The sequence below is a fragment of the Oncorhynchus mykiss genome, chromosome 28 (assembly GCF_057628025.1).
Source record: "Oncorhynchus mykiss isolate SJ-2025 chromosome 28, ASM5762802v1, whole genome shotgun sequence".
Lineage (NCBI taxonomy): Eukaryota > Metazoa > Chordata > Actinopteri > Salmoniformes > Salmonidae > Oncorhynchus > Oncorhynchus mykiss.
Genome location: NC_143049.1, coordinates 11472203 through 11491041, shown reverse-complemented (window position 1 = coordinate 11491041; position 18839 = coordinate 11472203). Strand labels below are relative to the sequence as shown.

Genomic DNA, 18839 nt, shown 5'->3' with positions numbered 1-18839 from the left:
TGGTTTTCCTGAATTCCTGGTTGGTGGATTCTTGCAACTAGAAGGGAATAAGCAGGAAATCCAGAAAACTCCAACCAGGAATTCTGTAAAACCAAGGAATTTATTGAAAAGTTCCCAGAATTTTGCAATAACTGTAACCCCCCCCCCCCCCCCCCCCTATTCTTGTGGAACCTCAAGGCTGATGTAGTAGCCTATTGTAGGCCCCCTATGTAGAACTACTACTCAGAAGAGGAAGAAAAACCATACCAAGCCATGTACTACACCACATGCCTGGAAATAGTAGAGAAGCAACACGAGAGGATTGGAAAAGCCATGTTTATTTAGTTATCAAGGCAATAATCACATTTATTCCCCAAGTGGTCAGAGATCACCTTCACTTACAAACACACCCCGTATCATTTGACATTTCCATCAATACATAAAAAAACCTCTGGGCATGATCCTGCAAATTATTAATAGATTTAAAATAACAAAGTAGATTTTTATAGACTGCAAACAAAATAAAATACCATTTTGATATACACATTTTAATGCATATCAGGATGTGTTCAGACACTCAATTATGATATTTTCTTCACTAATTGGTCTTTTGACCAATGAGATCAGCTCTGAAAAAGTTCTGACGTGAAAAGATCTGATGTAAATATAAGAATTGGGCTGCCTGTGTGAACACAGCTGTAGTGGAAATGACAGATCAGTATACTACAGACAGAGAACAGAAAGGTACTGCACATACTACAACCGCATCCTCAACATATACACTTGCAAGCACTCACTCACCTCCCACTTACACACACTGCACGCACGCAAGCAAGCACACACATTCAAACAAAGCTTAACGCCTACTTCCATGATACAGTAAACAAAACATTATTTGACTGAACAAAAAAAATGAATATGAACATCTTTAACACTGGCATAGACCAGTGCAATCTGACCCTGATGAGTCCGGATGCATCCGGGCCAGTCAATTCCTGTTGTGTTAAACCTCACCTGTGTAAGTCCATCAGGCTCACACAGATAAAACAATCTATTCTGCTTAACTTTTTTGCCTGTCTGCCTATCGTGTGGAAAAAAAAAAAGAAAAATGCTGTTTGTTCCTGCTTGGTTGGGAGAGTAGTGGTCACTGGTCACAGGTTAAAACGCCTGGAGGTAATCAATAGGCGGCGCTAGCGGGTTCCCTCGTGGAGCTGAAGAGGACATCTGCCTTGGTGCTGATGAAGTATGTCACCAGTAGGGATGTGAACAACACAGCCACTCCCACACCTAAGGTCAGCATCTACGAGAGACAAATTAAGAGGAAGAAAGAGGTGAATACTGTAGGAGAAAAAACATGATTGTACTCGTCAATGAAGTTGACACTATTTCCCTACCTAAACATGATAATTGGTTCAAACAGAAATCACTTGAACCTAAGCAACACAACTGTAATTGATTAAACAGATGTGGATCCTGGAAGGTAAGAAGACTGCAGTTTTACCTCCAAGTCCCGGCTCGCTACTAGGAAAATTCGAGCTTTGATGAACTTCCACCGTGATTCTGTCCACGTGGAATAGTCTTTGGAAGCATACTCTCCCAGCTCGAAGGCAGGGGACACTGCTTTGGTCAGGCGTACCGATGCACGTACGCAGAAAGAATCCCTCTCGGTGCTGTTGGGTGGGACAATGCCCTGAACCCAGAGATAGGAGTACATCTGCGAGAGAAACAGTGAATGAGAATGTGGTGGGATTCCAGCACCATAGTGTACAAATAAACACTATTTTTTTTAATCTCCGATGTAAACAGTGATACGCTGTACATCTATCCATCTGCACACAGACAGACAGATCCAGCGGCACACCTACCTGTCTGCTCTCGTTTGGCAGCTCATCTGGCTTCTGGCACTGACTCTGGGTGAGGTTGGTGGCTGCTCCAGTTAAATTGGCCAGGAGGTACTGGACCAGACGAGTTGGAGTGGAAGACATGGCAACACCAACATAGTACTCTGGTGGGCTGGGCTCTAGGAGACAGAAAAATACAAAGCAATGAAGGCCCAAGTACCCCAATACCTTCTTTATGGATGCAAGTGTGTCTGACTAGTAAACATGTACACACGCTCCATATCTGCCTGTGTGTTTATGACATTGGTAGAAGCAGACTGCCTTTGTAGGGTCAAAGGGTGTTTCCTAGTGTGACTCACTGAGAATGTTCTTTAGTTCTGGGGCCATCACTGCCTGAAACCAACTGTTGTTGGAACTAACCAGAAACCCATAGAGCATCTGTGTAACCTGAGAGAGAGATTGAGTGTTAGGTCAAATAATTCTGCTTACTGTTCCAAAAAAATTGCAGAGAATGAACAAGTGACTTATGTTAACAGAAATATTGACAGTCATAGAAAATAACAGACTATAACAGTATGACTGATCAGTTTGACATGTACAACAGCTGAACAGGTAATCATTCGTCGGGTCTCACTATTTTGGGGTCTGCTTTGATGTTGTTGACTAGGGACTCGTTTCCCCCGGCCTGCTTGTAGAGAGCACGTGCAACCACCGTAGCCACATCAGTAAGGGACTGAAAGAGGGAGGGAGTGAGAATACATTATTGTAACAATGGATCACAATGTAAAGGCAACTGTACCTACTGCAATGGATGGATCAATGGGATTGCTCTGGTAAGAATACCTTTGCAGTATCAGTCACAAACTCCAGCTGTTCCTCTGGACTCAAGTCAGATGGATAAGTCAGGTTCAGGTTAGCAGCGTTGTCGTAAAAACTCTCATAGTACCTGTGCATGGGCAAACAGGACAGAACACGCCTCACTACTAATGAAGAAATCAGGCAAGCTTAATATTGCCGTAATAAAAATGAACAGCAACGACAGACCACAGTCAAACGCTGACTCACCTGTTGTTGAAAGCGGATTCGTGGTCTGCAAGCACAATCCCTGGGATTGGCTGAGCTCGCAGGAAACGCTGGAGGGAGGAGGGCGGGAGTGGCTGAGAGACATTAGGCTCAACCAAAAGGAAGCTGAGCCCAGCCGTGGAGGACTGTAAATTGTTCACAAGATTCTTAACCTGAAACAGAGTAAGAGGTTGGGAAAAGTGGGTTGAGAGAAAGGATAATAAAGAGTATAGGGGAAAAAAACAGCCGGCCCAGGTAAGAGGCACAAAGAAAGAAGAAAATAATTCCTCCCTCACCTCGTCATTGACAGTGTTGTTCCTCCTGGACACGGGGTCTGAGTGGAGAAAGAGGTTGGTGCCACTATGCACGGCCACCTTACAAATTACATAAAAGATCCATCGCTCAGTATCGGTTGATTGTATACCCATGTGTTTTGCAAAAAGATGCCTGCGTGTGTTTGAGTATTCAATGAGACTGTATACGCATGTCCTTACCTGACCAATCTCTAGTACTGAGTGAATATTGTCCAAGTCTATCACAAACTTGCCGTTCTCCATGTCGTAAACCATCCGAGAGCTGCCAATGTAGTCAAAGGTTTCCTGAAAGAGAGGAATAAGCGATCAACATCCTCACTCATATAGTACAACACTAAACAATACTGCTATATGATAGTGACCACATGGGACTCATGTAACTAATCGAAACATACTAGACCAACTTGCTTAGGGAGACAGAAGGAACTCACCCCTTGGAAGAAGGCAAAGAGGATATTCCGTGTGGGAGGGGCCTCGTGAGTGACTTCACGCAGTGCCTGGGCAGCAGCAAGCAGAGTGACAAACCCTGAGACACTTCCCTCTGCTCCAGTTGAAACCTCCCAGAAAAATGCCCTGCTGTCCAGCTACAAAAACGGAGAGTGCAAGGTGTCCAGTCAATTGCTCATGAACTCCAAACAAGAAAAAAAACAATGTAAGGATTGCATAGGAAGGAAAATGGTACTGAGCAGATTACCAAAGCAGTTAACCTCCTTAAATCACAATGTGTATACCACACACAAGAATGTGGCTCATCTTTCATACCGTTTTGCATAAATTCCAAACGGCTTATGCTGCGTTCATAACCAAGTGGGAAGGTGGTATTTATCACATACGACTGGGAAGAATCCACTTGAACACCCCTACAACTCGTAATTACTAGTGGGAAACTCGTCTGTCATCTCTGAGCTCCGACTTCTTCCACATGCTGACCTCTGACTTCACCTACTAAGGAAAGGGCCACGATAACAGAATTTTCAGCAGTTAAATGTAACAAAACAATATTTCTAAAAAGCAATCTATTAACATGGGGTTTGAACACCATTTTTTTTTACAAGCATGATAGCTGTACTTTTAGTTTATTGTTGATGTAGCTTGTTGGCCATTAGCCAAATTGGGTTTCTCAATGAGCTCAAAGCATCCAACTGGTATTTACAACTGGTAATTACCACCTTTCCACTTGGTTATGAACACAGCATTAAAACATCTGTGAACATGTGACAAGATGTGTAAGAGTGAGGCAGGCCTTTGTGTCACTCACCCTGGCTGCTGCTATAACAACGCTCTCGTTCTCCTTGTGGCCGAAGACGGTGTCGTTATAGGGCCGGATGGAACCCCAAACATTATAGTCACCCAGAGGGTCACACACCATCTCTGTGAGAGGTAGATATGTGGGTGAGATATACACTGAGTGTACAACACATTAGGAACACCTTCCTAATATTAAGATATACCCGTTTTTCCCTCAGAAGAGACTCAATTCGTCGGGGCATGAACTCTAAAAGGTGTCGAAAGCGTTCCACAGGGATGCTGGCCCATGTTGACTCCAATGCTTCCCACAGTTGTGTCAAGTTGATTGGATGTCCTTTGGGTGATGGACCATTCTTGATACACACGGGAAACTGTGAAAAACCCAGCAGCGTTGCAGTTCTTGACACACCCCGTTCAAAGGCACTTAAATCTTTTGTCTTGCCCATTCACCCTCATACACAATCCATGTCTCAATGCTTAAAAATCCTTCTTTAACATGTCTCCTCCCCTTCATCTACACTGATTGGAGTGGATTTAACTGGTGACATCAATAAGGGATCATAGCTTTCACCTGGTGAATCATAGTTTTTCACTCAGTGTGCATGACGGAATGTGTATACTAACTATTCACATATACACAATCATTTTATACTTGCCTTTTACCATTATTTCCAGCATTATCTACTAGGTTTGCAGCAGGCTTTGTGTAATTAAGATCTACAGATATATACGCCTTCCACATTTACACACATTAATTGAATTGAGACAAGCCGTCTCCAATCAACTGTAGCTCTGCGAATCTTAAATCGCACAAATCCAATTATTTGGCAATGAATACTATTTGTAGTGATTCTTCACCTCACAATTCAACTTCCATGGCTTAAGACGTCTGCATGCTTCCCAGCCGATACAGTTCAGAAGAGGTATATGTTGTGACGACTTTGTAAGCTTTGAACTTTGGTAAGGCTTTTTTTCAGCAGTTTGGGCACACATTTCTTTGTTGTTGAGGCAATCAGAAATTGGTATCCAAAGCCCCTTTGTCTGATCACTGAAGAATCCCCACTCTTGATCAAAGTCTGTTGTCATTCAACGAGAGACGACTCGTTTCCAAGCAAATTGTTTTAATTGAAAATTCTGCACCAAACAATGCTGACCACACCGCTCACACACAATAGATTTACACACATGCTATTCAATCATTGTATCCAAACAGCTCCCGTGCGTTAACGAGAGTCTGCGTAGCCAGGTGCTAAAATAGAACTTGGTTCTATTTTTGATGTGGTGCAAGTCCCGCCTCTCCCATCTCGTTAGGAGCATATATGACAAACGGAGGTACACACTCCAGTCCAGTTTGTGGTGGTAATGCACCTTAAAGTTGCCAACCGCCATATAAAGTCCAAAGAAGAAGACTGAAGGAGGAGAGATTACTAGAAACTAACTAGATTCTTATTTTACAATGGCGGCCTACCCCGGCCAAACCCTCCCCTAACCCGGACGACGCTGGGCTAATTATGCGCCGCCCACCAATCCGATCCCCTCTCCCATTAGGCAAGATTAGGCCGCATCTTGGCGCATCTTGACAATTGGCTGCCGGACTCCGGTGCCCCCGATCGGCTACCACACTGCCCGCGACACCCCAGCCACCAGCTCATAGTGTTGCTGCAGTTCCCGCCCCCACTCCATTTCCGCTTCTCTTGGAGTTCGCTCCCACTATCCCTGGTAGCTAATTGGGATGTGTGTGTTTATATGGGATTATCCAATTGTGAAACATCAATAAAAATAGACAAAATAAATCTGCCAATTAAACAACTCTCTTTTATGTTTGTATGTGATGAAGACGATTAGTGATTAAGGCAGTAGCCTAACCTAGCCTGTCCACTACTAGCGGATATAATTTTAGCTATAGAGATTTAAACAATTTACTACCAAGTCTAAGAGACAAAAACTATCAGGAAGCGAATATTTTTTTTAAACTATGAGAAAATAGGCACAAAATAAATTTGCTGGTGAAATGTATCAGTGTGCAGCAATGTCCATCAGCCGGAGTGGAGAATGCAAGCCTACGAGGACAGGCCACTCATTCCCCGAGAACGACGAGCCCCCGTTCGCTGATTCTAGCAGCGAATAGGACAACCCGGGGGAGTCTGAGCCATGCACTTCCACCGATGATGAAAGCTCGCTGGCTGAACAAGAACAGGTGGTCGCACCAGGCCTAGCCACACCTCCAAACATCGCCAGCGAAGACCCTACTATCTTGGACCCAGACTTAGATTAGTCGCTCCCCATCCCTGATGACAGTGGTGGTGCTGCTGCTAAATATGACTCCCAGACAAAAAAACATAAAAGATCCTGGTGAGTGACCAAAATATATGAATGGATCTTTACGGGATATGTTAGAGCAGGCTGGGCCACATCAGGATAAGGAGGGGAATTTAACAAGAAATGAGGGGCAACGAAGGTTTTCGGTGGCCCACTAAAATAGGAGAATGGCAAACAGGGAGAGAGTGGAGAGACCAAGGCTTGTCTATTCCAAGCAAAACGATGGAGCCTTCGGTTTTTGCTAGAAACTTTTCACACGTGTGCAAATCTGCGCTGGTAAGGGATGGAACCAGGGACTGGAAGAATCTGTGCCCCCTCAGCTGACATCAGAAGTCGCATGACCACCTAGATAGTTTCCAGAGGTGGAAGGAGCTGGAGATCAGGCTGGTGTCTAAGCAAACTCAGATGATTTGATTTCAGGACCATGGACAGCTACCGAGAGAAAACATCGCTGACTGCAATGCAGCACCACTGCAGAGGAAAGAGGCCACTCTAGGTGGAGACTAAATAAATAAATGATTGAAACTGGACAATCAAATTCCATTCGTAAATAAACAAAATTCGTTAAGGCTGGGCCATAAGCATAAAGCTTATTTTACACTGCTCCAGTGAAACGAGGCCCGCCATGCATTTATGAAAGCACTCCTTTCCAAAGCTCAAATTATCTTACTCTGTTTTACAGTTCTACAGAAATATTAAAATGTTAAAGATAAGTGTTATTTTTATTGTAACAATTATGGGGTCGTGCCATGTGTGATAACAGTTGGGATATTATTCATAAGAAACTTGTTTTCCTACTATAGGTAGTAGGTTACACAGTGATAGCAACATTATAACTCTCTGACGCAAGGGGTTAAATATAACTGGAGCTTATTTCTTCATCTTCCAAAAAATATGTGGTAAGCCTACCTGTTTGACAGACAATTATCCTATCCGTAGATGTCGGTACAGCCAAGTAGGTATTTAATCAGTGCATGGCTCAGTGTCTGGAAAGGGCTTGGTGTTTGACTAAAACCAGGGCTTGAATTGAGTGAGGGTATCACATATCCTTTTTGCCATTTCCTTTAAAAAAGGGTATCTGTTGTTTCCTTTATATTTTGAAATGAATACATAAAACGAATCCAGATTATATCAAGCATTCTAAACTCAGCAAAAAAAGAAACGCCCCTTTTTCAGGACCCTGTCTTTCAAAGATCACCCACAAAAATCCAAATAACTTCACAGATCTTCACTGTAAAGGGTTTAAACACGGTTTCCCATGCTTGTTCAATGAACCATAAACATTTTTATGAACATGCACCTTTGGAACAGTCATTAAGACACTAACAGCTTACAGACGGTAGGCAATTAAGGCCACAGTTAGGACATTAGAGGGGCCTTTCTACTGACTCTGAAAAACACCAAAAGAAAGATGCCCAGGGTCCCTGCTCATCTGCGTGAACGTGCCATTGGCATGCTGCAAGGAGGCATGAGGACTGCAGATATTACCAGGGCAATAAATTGCAATGTCTGTACTGTGAGACGCCTAAGACAGCGCTTCAGGGAGACAGGACGAACAGCTGATCGTCCTCGCAGTAGCAGACCACGTGTAACACCTGCACAGGATCACACCTGCGGAACAGGTACAGGATGGTAACAACAACTGCCTGAGTTACACCAGGAATGCAGAATCCCACCATCAGTGCTCAGACTGTCCTAAATAGGCTGAGAGAGGTTGGACTGAGGGCTTGCAGGCATGTTGTAAGGCAGGTCCTTACCAGTCATCACCGGGAACAACGTCGAGATGGTGGGCACAAACCCACCGTCGTGGACCAGACAGGACTGGCAAAAAGTGCTCTTCACTGACGAGTCGCGGTTTTGTCTCACCAGGGGAGATGGTCGGATTTGCATTTATTGTCGAAGGAATGAGCGTTACACCGAGGCCTGTACTCTGAAGCGGGATCGATTTGGAGGTGGAGGGTCCGTTATGATCTGGGGCGGTGTGTCACAGCATCATGGGACTGAGCTTGTTGTCATTGCAGGCAATCTCAACGCTGTGCGTTACAGGGAAGACATCCTCCTCCCTCATGTGGAACCCTTCCTGCAGGCTCATCCTGACATGACCCTCCAGCATGACAATGCCACCAGCCATACTGCTCGTTCTGTGCGTGATTTCCTGCAAGACAGGAATGTCAGTGTTCTGCCATGGCCAGCAAAGAGCCCGGATCTCAATCCTATTGAGCACGTCTGGGATCTGTTGGATCGGAGGGTGAGGGCTAGGGCCATTCCTCCCAGAAATGTCCGGGACCTTGCAGGTGCCTTGGTGGAAGAGTGCGGTAACATCTCACAGCAAGAACTGGCAAATATGGTGCAGCCCACGAGGAAGAGATGCACTGCAGTACTTAATGCAACTGGTGGCCACACCAGATACTGACTGTTACCTCCCCTTTGTTCAGGGACAAATTATTCAATTTCTGTTAGTCACTTCTCTGGAACTTGTTCAGTTTATGTCTCAGTTGTTGAATCTTGTTATGTTCATACAAATATCTACACATGTTAAGTCTGCTGAAAATAAACAGTTGACAGTGAGAGGACGTTTCTTTTTTTGCTGAGTTTATAACAATGCTTAACTCGGTGATGCCTTATGGTAGAAACACGCTCTAAAAATGCCTGCAAAAGAAATGACTCTGATGCATATGGGGATATATTGATTCCTCTCGATGACAATCTGAAGCTAAACTGCGCCTATAATATTCGAGGAGATCAAAAAAAATTGGACTTTGCTATTCTGTCCCTATTGAGCTTTTCTCTTCTGAAAAGAGATGTTTGTTTAAACCCAGGCAGCTTTTAGGGAAGCACTTCTGTTGTTGGGTTATACAACGAACGAGTAGCCAGCAGTTAAGGGTTACAGTTTTCTGCATCAGTAGAGCCTCTGTCTGGGTGCAAAGGTCACTTTTGAAAGTGCCATGCTTCATAAGGTTGTCTAATTATTTTTGTCTCGCCTAGGGTGGCAGAAGGTCCAGGGCATTGGTGATTTTATAAATGTAATCAGATTGAAAATATTAGGCTGTTATTGACATTGAACAGATTATATAGCCTACTAACCAGATGTGTTAAAAATTGTGTTTAATTTGTAGCATAGGCCTATGAGGGGGGAGCGTCAGATTTTGTCTCGGCTAGGGCGGCAGAAAGTCCAGGACCGGCCCTGCCCCCACCAAACACAGAAGCACAACCAGAGATTCCTTGATTGATTGGAGACAATTAAAGAACGTTTCCTGGGATTTTCTACCTGCAGCAAACCTAGCGGATAAAACTGGAAATACTGGTAAAAGCAAAGTGCCTAAAAAGCATGGCTCTAACAATAATGTATCTCTGCTAACGACAGTGGCTTTTTGTGTACCTGGGTTGATGCTAAAGTTTATGTCGTTGCGTCTCATGCAGGTTGGAGTATTGGTGACTGCGTGCATGTGGGAGAAGAGCTGCATGGCACACAGAGGGTACTGCGGGGCACTGCCGTTCACTGCACGATTATGGTCCAAGTAGCACTGCAAGTAGAGTGGATACATTTATCAGAATGAAGGGTACAGTTTCAACACACAGAACTACTGTAGAAAGTTCTTCAGATAAAGACAGTTAATGGTCATTAAGTGACATGATATTAATCCTGACTGGGTTGTGACAGCTTGAAGTGATCCCTCACCTGTTTGATGAACTCTGTTTCGTTGTCTTCTTTCAAGGAGAAGACAGGGAAGTCAAATTCCTCATAGGATAGACCGTTCCCCCGAGGGTTCCATACAGTAGTGTTACAGTGTGCCAAATTAGGACCATAGTTGTCCGAGTATACACCTGAGGAAAAAGTAAACCAAGTAAAACAAATTACGTTTAAAAAGCACCCCAGTTAGAAAAGATCACATACAGTACCAGTCAAAAGTTGACACATCACTCATTCAACAGTTTGTCTTTATTTTGACTCTTTTCTACATTGTACACTAATAGTGAAGACATCAAAACTATGAAATAACACACATGAAATCATGTAGCAACCAAAAAGTGTTAAATCCAAATATATTTTAGATTCTTCAAAGTAGCCACCCGTTGCCTTGATGACAGCTTTGCACTCTTGGCATTCTCTCAACCAGCTTCACCTGGAATGCTTTTCCAACAGTCTTGAAGGAGTTCCCACATATGCTGAGCACTTGTTGGATGCTTTTCCTTCACTCTGCGGTCCAACTCATCCCATACCATCTCAAATTGGGTTGAAGTCGGCTGATTGTGGAGGCCAGGTCATCTAATTTGCATCTAATGCAAATTTGGACTCATCAGACCAAAGGACAGATTTCCACCAGTCTAAAGTCCATTGCTCAGGTTTTTTGGTCCAAGCAAGTCTCTTCTTCTTATTGGTGTCCTTTAGTAGTGGTTTCTTTGCAGAAATTCGACCATGAAGGCCTGATTCACGCAGTCTCCTCTGAATCGTTGATGTTGAGATGCGTCTGTTACTTAAACTCCGTGAAGCATTTATTTGGGCTGCAATTTCTGAGGCTGGTAACTCTAATGAACGTATCATTTGCAGCAGTCCTCATGAGAGCCAGTTTCATCATAGCGCTTGATGGTTTTTGTGACTGCACTTGAAGAAATGTTCAAAGTTCTTCAAATTTTTCAGATTGACTGACCTTCACGTCTTAAAGTAATGGACTGTTGTTTCTCTTTGCATATTTGAGCTGTTCTTGCCATGATATGGACTTGGTATTTTACCAAATAGGGTTATCTTCTGTATACCACCCCTACCTTGTCACAACACAACTGATTGGCTCAAACTCATTAAGGAAAGAAATTCCACAAATTTAATTTTAACAAGGCACACCTGTTAAATTAAATTCATTCCAGGTGACTACATCATTAAGCTGGTTGAGAGAATGCCAAGAGTGTGCAAAGCTGTCATCAAGGCAAAGAGTGGCTACTTTGAGGAAACATAAATATAACACTTTTTTGGTTACTACATGATTCCATGTGTTATTTCATAGTTAATGGCTTCACTATTATTCTACAATGTCGAAAATAGTAATAATATATATATATTTTTAAACCCTTGAATGAGTAGGTGTGTCTAAACTTTTGACTGGTACTGTAGTCATTTTGACAGACTGGAGTCCTAACGTCTGATCCACCTACCTGTGTTCTCATTGGGACATGTCGTGTGTGGCGAGAACTCTGGTGGGCTAGTATTTGGGACCACCACTGCAACCCCAGCTACCCTGTTGGATTCATTCTTCATCTTCATCATGATGGACCTGTCGAGAGAAGACAATCCTTGAGCGTGACGCGGCCACTAGGACATGGATCATATCATTGTGCGGCTGTGATGAACGATACTCACTCACTGACTGTGTTAAATGTTTTTGGCTGTGTGTATAGCCTACCTGGTGAAGAGGGATGATTCCAACAGAACCATATAAGGAGGATTGGGTCCTTTGCTCAAAGGCCATTCCAGATCTGCCTCAGACTCCAAGACATGGATCACACCTGTATCACCTGATATCGAGGCTGACACGCAGGATAGAAAAAACGCTTGTCTTAGTATGCAAATCTTTAATCTGTATTCCAGCATTACAAAAAGTACAGCTTGGATAGAAATCACAGTCAGTGTTTCCCCTGTATTTATTTAGCAGTGGCACACCGCTGCTGCTAAATTGTTGTCGCCATTTTTTAAAATACATTTTCAGGAGGGAAAAATGCGTTCAGTGCAAACTTAAGACTAAAACCTGTCAGAAAGCTTGTAGAAAAGATAATTGACCTTTATATATTTTTAATAATCTATACTTTTAAGAGCTAGAAATCACCAAAATAAAAGCTAAAACAATGAAACCAATAAAATAGACTATGAATTTAGGAGTACTATTGGCATGGACTGATAACCAACCGGGCAAGCAGGCCACAGGCCCAAATTGGGGTCCTTGTTTGATTTTGTTGTTTGAACATAAAAACACAAAATTAGTCATGGCAAAATGTGTAGAATTGCAGAAAAAAAAAAGTTATTGAAAAACTGCAACATTTTCTCTCAGCTGTCTTCAACCAGGATCTCAGCGATCACTGCCTCATTGCCTGCGTCCGTAATGGGTCTGCGGTCAAACGACCACCCCTCATTACAGTCAAAAGCGCCCTAAAACACTTCAGCGAACAGGCCTTTCTAATCGACCTGGCCTGGGTATCCTGGAAAGATATTGACCTCATTCCGTCAGTAGAGGATGCCTGGTTATTCTTTAAAAGTGCTTTCCTCACCATCTTAAATAAGCATGCCCCATTCAAAAATTGTTTGAACCAGGAACAGATATAGCCCTTGATTCACTCCAGACCTGACTGCCCTTGACCAGCACAAAAACATTCTGTGGCGTACTGCATTAGCATCGAATAGCCCCCGCGATATGCAACCTTTCAGGGAAGTTAGGAATCAATACTCCTTCCAGCTGCCCACTGCACTGAGGCTAGGAAACACTGTCACCACCGATAAATCTATGATAATCGAGAATTTCAGTAAGCATTTTACAACAGCTGGCCATGCTTTCCACCTGGCTACCCCTAACCCGGTCAACAGCTCTGCACCCCACACAGTAACTTGTCCAAGCCTCCCCATTTCTCCTTCACCCAAATCCAGATAGCTGATGTTCTGAAAGAGCTGCAAAATCTGGACCCCTACAAATCAGCTGGGCAAGACAATCTGGACCCTCTCTTTCTAAAATGATCCACCGCAATTGTTGCAACCCCTATTACAAGCCTGTTCAACCTCTCTCTTTCTAAGGTCTTCGAAAGCCAAGTTAACAAACAGATCACGGACCATTTCGACTCCCACCGTACCTTCGCCGCTATGCAATCTGGTTTCCGAGCTGGTCATGGGTGCACCTCAGCCACACTCAATGTCCTATCGACAAAAGACAATACTGTGCAGCCGTATTCATCGACCTGGCCAAGGCTTTCGACTCTGTCAATCACCACATTCTTATCGGCACACTCAATAGCCTCGGTTTCTCAAATGACTGCCTGGTTCACCAAATACTTCTCAGACAGAGTTCAGTGTGTCAAATCGGAGGGCCTGTTGTCCGGGAACTCTGGCAGTCTCTATACGGGTGCCACAGGGTTCAAGTCCTGGGCCGACTCTTTTCTCTGTACACATCAATGATGTCGCTCTTGCGGCTGGTGATTCTCTGATCCACCTCTACACAGACGACACCATTCTGTATACTTCTGGCCCTTCTTGGGACACTGTTAATTAACCTCCAGACGAGTTTCAATGCCATACAACTCTCCTTCCACGGCCTCCAACTTCAATTAAATGCAAGTAAAACTAAATGCATGATCTTCAACCGATCGCTGCCCGCACCTGCCCGCCTGCCTAGCATCACTACTCTGGATGGCTCTGACTTAGAATATGTGGACAAGTACAAATACCTAGGTGTCTGGTTAGACTGTAAACTCTCCTTCCAGGCTCCTATTAAGCATCTCCAATCCAAAATTAAATCTAGAATCAGCTTCCTATTTCGCAAGAAAGCCTCCTTCACTCATGCTGCCAAACATACCCTCGTAAAACTGACTAACCTACTGATCCTTGACTTCGGCGGTAATTTACAAAATAGCCTCCAACACTCTGCTCAGCAAATTGGATGCAGTCTATCACAGTGCCATCCGTTTCGTCACCAAAGCCCAATACAGTGGGGCAAAAAAGTATTTAGTCAGCCACCAATTGTGCAAGTTCTCCCACTTAAAAAGATGAGGCCTGTAATTTTCATCATAGGTACACTTCAACTATGACAGACAAAATGAGAGAAAAAAATCCAGAAAATCACATTGTAGGATTTTTAAGGAATTTATTTGCAAATTAAGGTTGGAAAATAAGTATTTGGTCACCTACAAACAAGCAAGATTTCTGGCTCTCAGACACCTGTCCACAACCTCAAACAGTCACACTCCAAACTCCACTATGGCCAAGACCAAAGAGCTGTCAAAGGACACCAGAAACAAAATTGTAGACCTGCACCAGGCTGGGAAGACTGAATCTGCAATAGGTAAGCAGCTTGGTTTGAAGAAATCAACTGTGGGAGCAATTATTAGGAAATGGAAGACATACAAGACCACTGATAATCTCCCTCAATCTGGGGCTCCACGCTAGATCTCACGCCGTGGGGTCAAAATGATCACAAGAACGGTGAGCAAAAATCGCAGGACCTAGTGAATGACCTGCAGAGAGCTGGGACCAAAGTAACAAAGCCTACCATCAGTAACACACTACGCCGCCAGGGACTCAAATCCTACAGTGCCAGACGTGTCCCCCTGCTTAAGCCAGTACATGTCCAGGCCCATCTGAAGTTTGCTAGAGAGCATTTGGATGATCCAGAAGAAGATTGGGAGAATGTCATATGGTCAGATGCAACCAAAATATAACTTTTTGGTAAAAACTCAACTCGTCGTGTTTGGAGGACAAAGAATGCTGAGTTGCATCCAAAGAACACCATACCTACTGTGAAGCATGGGGGTGGGAACATCATGCTTTGGGGCTGTTTTTCTGCAAAGGGACCAGGACGACTGATCCGTGTAAAGGAAAGAATGAATGGGGCCATGTATCGTGAGATTTTGAGGGAAAATCTCCTTCCATCAGCAAGGGCATTGAAGATGAAATGTGGCTGGGTCTTTCAGCATGACAATGATCCCAAACACACCGCCCGGGCAACGAAAGAGTGGCTTCGTAAGAAGCATTTCAAGGTCCTGGAGTGGCCTAGCCAGTCTCCAGATCTCAACCCCATAGAAAATCTTTGGAGGGAGTTGAAAGTCCGTGTTGCCCAGCAACAGCCCCAAAACATCACTGCTCTAGAGGAGATCTGCATGGAGGAATGGGCCAAAATTCCAGCAACAGTGTGTGAAAACCTTGTGAAGACTTACAGAAAACGTTTGACCTCTGTCATTGCCAACAAAGGGTATATAACAAAGCATTGAGATAAACTTTTGTTATTGACCAAATACTTATTTTCCACCATAACTTGCAAATAAATAAATTAAAAATCCTACAATGTGATTTTCTGGATTTTTTTTCTCATTTTGTCTGTCATAGTTGAAGTGTACCTATGATGAAAATTACAGGCCTCTCATCTTTTTAAGTGGGAGAACTTGCACAATACTTTTTTGCCCCACTGTATACTACCCACCACTGCGACCTGTATGATCTTGTTGGCTGGACCTCGCTTCATATTTGTCGCCAAACCCACTGGCTCCAGGTAATCTATAAGTCTTTGCTAGGTAAAGCCCCGCCTTATCTCAGCTCACTGGTCACCATAGCAGCACCCACCTGTAGCATGCGCTCCAGCAGGTATATTTCACTGGTCACCCCCCAAAGCCAATTCCTCCTTTGACCGCCTTTCCTTACAGTTCTTTGCTGCCAATGACTGGAACGAATAGCAAAAATCACTGAAGCTGGAGACTCATATCTCCCTCACTAACTTTAAGCATCAGCTATCAGAGCAGCTTACAGATCAATGCACCTGTACATAGCCCATCTTTAAATTGCCAATCCAACTACCTCATCCCCATATTGTTAAATATATATATATTTGTTGCTCCTTTGCACCACAGTATCTCTACTTGCACATTCATCTTCTGCACATCTATCACTCGTGTTAATTTGCTAAATTGTAATTTTTTCGCCACTACGGCCTATTTATTGCCTTAGCTCGCTAATTTGACTTAATTTTCACACACTGTATATAGATGTTTCTATTGTGTTATTGACTGTACGTTTGTTTATTCCATGTGTAACTCTGTTGTTGTATGTGTTGAACTGCTTTGCTTTATCTTGGCCAGGTCACAGTTGTAAATGAGAACTTGTTCTCAACTGGCTTACCTGGTTAAATAAAATGTGAAATAAAAAATAAATAAAAACGAGAGAAAAACATGGAATTACAGGAAAGTAGCCCTTTTTGGATACAGAAAAGGCCTTGCTTATGTCTACAGGGGGCAAATCTGTCATCAAGGCAAAGGGTGGCTACTTTGAAGAATCTCACATATATTTTGATTTGTTTAACACTTTTCTGGTTACTACATGATTCCATGTGTGTTATTTCATAGTGTTGATGTCTACACTATTATTCTACAACATAGAATAGTTTTAAAATTTTAAAAAAAACCTGGAATGAGTAGGTGTGTACAAACTTGACTTGACTGTATATAAACTTATCAGAATTGGTCAGGAGCCCGTAAAACAGCTGCTATGCACTGCAGCGCCATCTTACACGCACACACAGTCTCACAGGTTGAGCTCTCTAGCATCTTGAAAGTGTCCCACGGTAAGAGTATTAGGCATATTTAATGTTATTTTTTTTTTAAAATGCTATCGTAAAAGAGTCAACCATAAAAAAATGTTTTTACCAATATGTAACTGGGTTCATTTCTGGGGGGGGATGGTTTGGGCATCCATTAGATTTTTAATTAATTTTGGATTAGAATGTCCATTTAAAAAGTCACTGGAAATGACACCCACATTCCTTCTACAAAGAAATCCAGTGTGTGTCATGCTATGTCACTCACACTGGCAGCCAATCTGATGTGTAGCATTGAGCAGTCGAACGCATGGTACAGTGTTATTCAGCTCCACATAAATCTTCTGCTCAACAGAGTTACAGCTCACATCTGAAAGACAAAAGAAAAATACAATTGAAGTGGCCAGTTTCTGTAGGGATGTATTCCTATCCCCAAGACACCTAACCATATTACTACACATCCAATGAGATTTCATCCAGATTCATCCTGAAGCCTGTAATGCCTGTATAGCCGCCCACTCACTGCTTGACTTAAGATCACGAGCTATCAGTAGATATCAGTTTCACAATCGTGTTAACTAGCCAGTTGGCTAAGCTAGCTAAGTGCACCTCATACGGGACTTCCAACAAACTAGCTACATAATTGTGTTTGCCGAAGAGTGCAATGGGGTAAAAATATGACCTCACTGTCAGCAACATCGTTGTAACTGGATAGAATCTAGATATAGCCTTGGTCTATAAGCTAACTACTATACCGTTTACAGTAACGTTAGCTGTGAGTTACAATGGAAATAGTCAATGCAATACCCTAACAGAGGATAACTTGCTAAGCCAAACTAAAACGGTAATTATAATCGTTGTAACTGGCTAGAATCTAGATGTAGCCTTGGGCTATAAGCTAACTACTATACCGTTTACAGTAACGTTAGCTGCGAGTTACAATGGAAATAGCCAATGCAATACCCCAACAAAGAGGATAACTTGCTAAGCCAAACTAAAACGGTAATTATAGGTAACTGAACGCATGTAGCTAGTATTATAAACAAAGGGTAAACTTACTTTTGTAAAGCCAACAAACTAAGAATATTATAGCCCATTTCGACGATTCCAAACCCATCTTCCTGATTTCAGAAACAACGCTGTGAAGCCATAGATATTAAAACCAAGAGATGGGATACATGGATGACGTCAGCGCTATGGGGAAACTCCCAATGGCGCATGAATCCGGAAGTATTTTAATTCGAAGCGCTCCGTATAGTCTACCACCTTGTGGCATGAATGAGAATTGCAGGGTGAGCAGAGAGTTTCTGTCTTTGCGTGTCGTCCTAAAACCCAGAAATCTGTGACTTGGTTCGCTCAGCCATATGGGAAAAATGAATGGCGAAAGAATATGTTTTTTTAGAATAAACTCCGAAAATAAGGTCTGAGGTTAACACAAGATTATCTCATAGAAGAAAACGAATAACATATCCTAGAATTGTGTTAACTACACACCTTATTTTCGGCATTTATCCAAAAACGTAATTAACTAACTCCACCATGTCGGTTGGAGTTAGTGCCTATGTAACCGATGTGAAATGGCTAGCTAGTTAGCGGTGGTGCGCTCTAATAGCGTTTCAATCGGTGACGTCACTTGCTCTGAGACCTTGAAGTAGTGATTCCCCTTGCTCTGCAAGGGCAGCGAATTTTGTAGGGCAATTTAGCTGACAATTGGAAACGTTTCAAGCAGAGATTCAATATCTACCTAGCAGCCAGTGGTGAAGGGGGAGATGATGACAAATTGAAAGCTTCCCTTTTTCTGC

At 43.1% G+C, this 18839-nt stretch overlaps 1 protein-coding gene across 1 annotated transcript; it reads right to left on the bottom strand.

The window, feature by feature from the left end:
• Positions 1 to 299: 299 nt before the first annotated feature.
• Positions 300 to 18615, bottom strand: ncstn (nicastrin). Its single transcript, XM_021589063.3, has 17 exons — positions 18097 to 18615; positions 17306 to 17407; positions 12160 to 12283; positions 11912 to 12030; positions 10443 to 10588; positions 10143 to 10287; positions 4455 to 4567; positions 3628 to 3780; positions 3377 to 3481; positions 3179 to 3256; positions 2886 to 3055; positions 2664 to 2766; positions 2455 to 2553; positions 2180 to 2267; positions 1845 to 1999; positions 1481 to 1693; positions 300 to 1279 (listed from the first exon to the last, which is right to left on the bottom strand). Exons 1-17 carry the CDS (start codon positions 18152 to 18154, stop codon positions 1157 to 1159), a joined length of 2094 nt encoding a protein of 697 aa, XP_021444738.2. The 5' UTR covers positions 18155 to 18615; the 3' UTR covers positions 300 to 1156.
• Positions 18616 to 18839: the final 224 nt, after the last annotated feature.

Coding starts and splice junctions, on each gene's coding strand:
- ncstn (XM_021589063.3), bottom strand. CDS start 18,154: ATGGGTTTGGAATCGTCGAAATGGGCTATAATATTCTTAGTTTGTTGG. Junction 3,781..4,454: donor TTGTTATAGCAGCAGCCAGG/GTGAGTGACACA, acceptor CCGTTTTTGTAG/CTGGACAGCAGGGCATTTTT. Junction 2,767..2,885: donor GAATCCGCTTTCAACAACAG/GTGAGTCAGCGT, acceptor GCCCATGCACAG/GTACTATGAGAGTTTTTACG.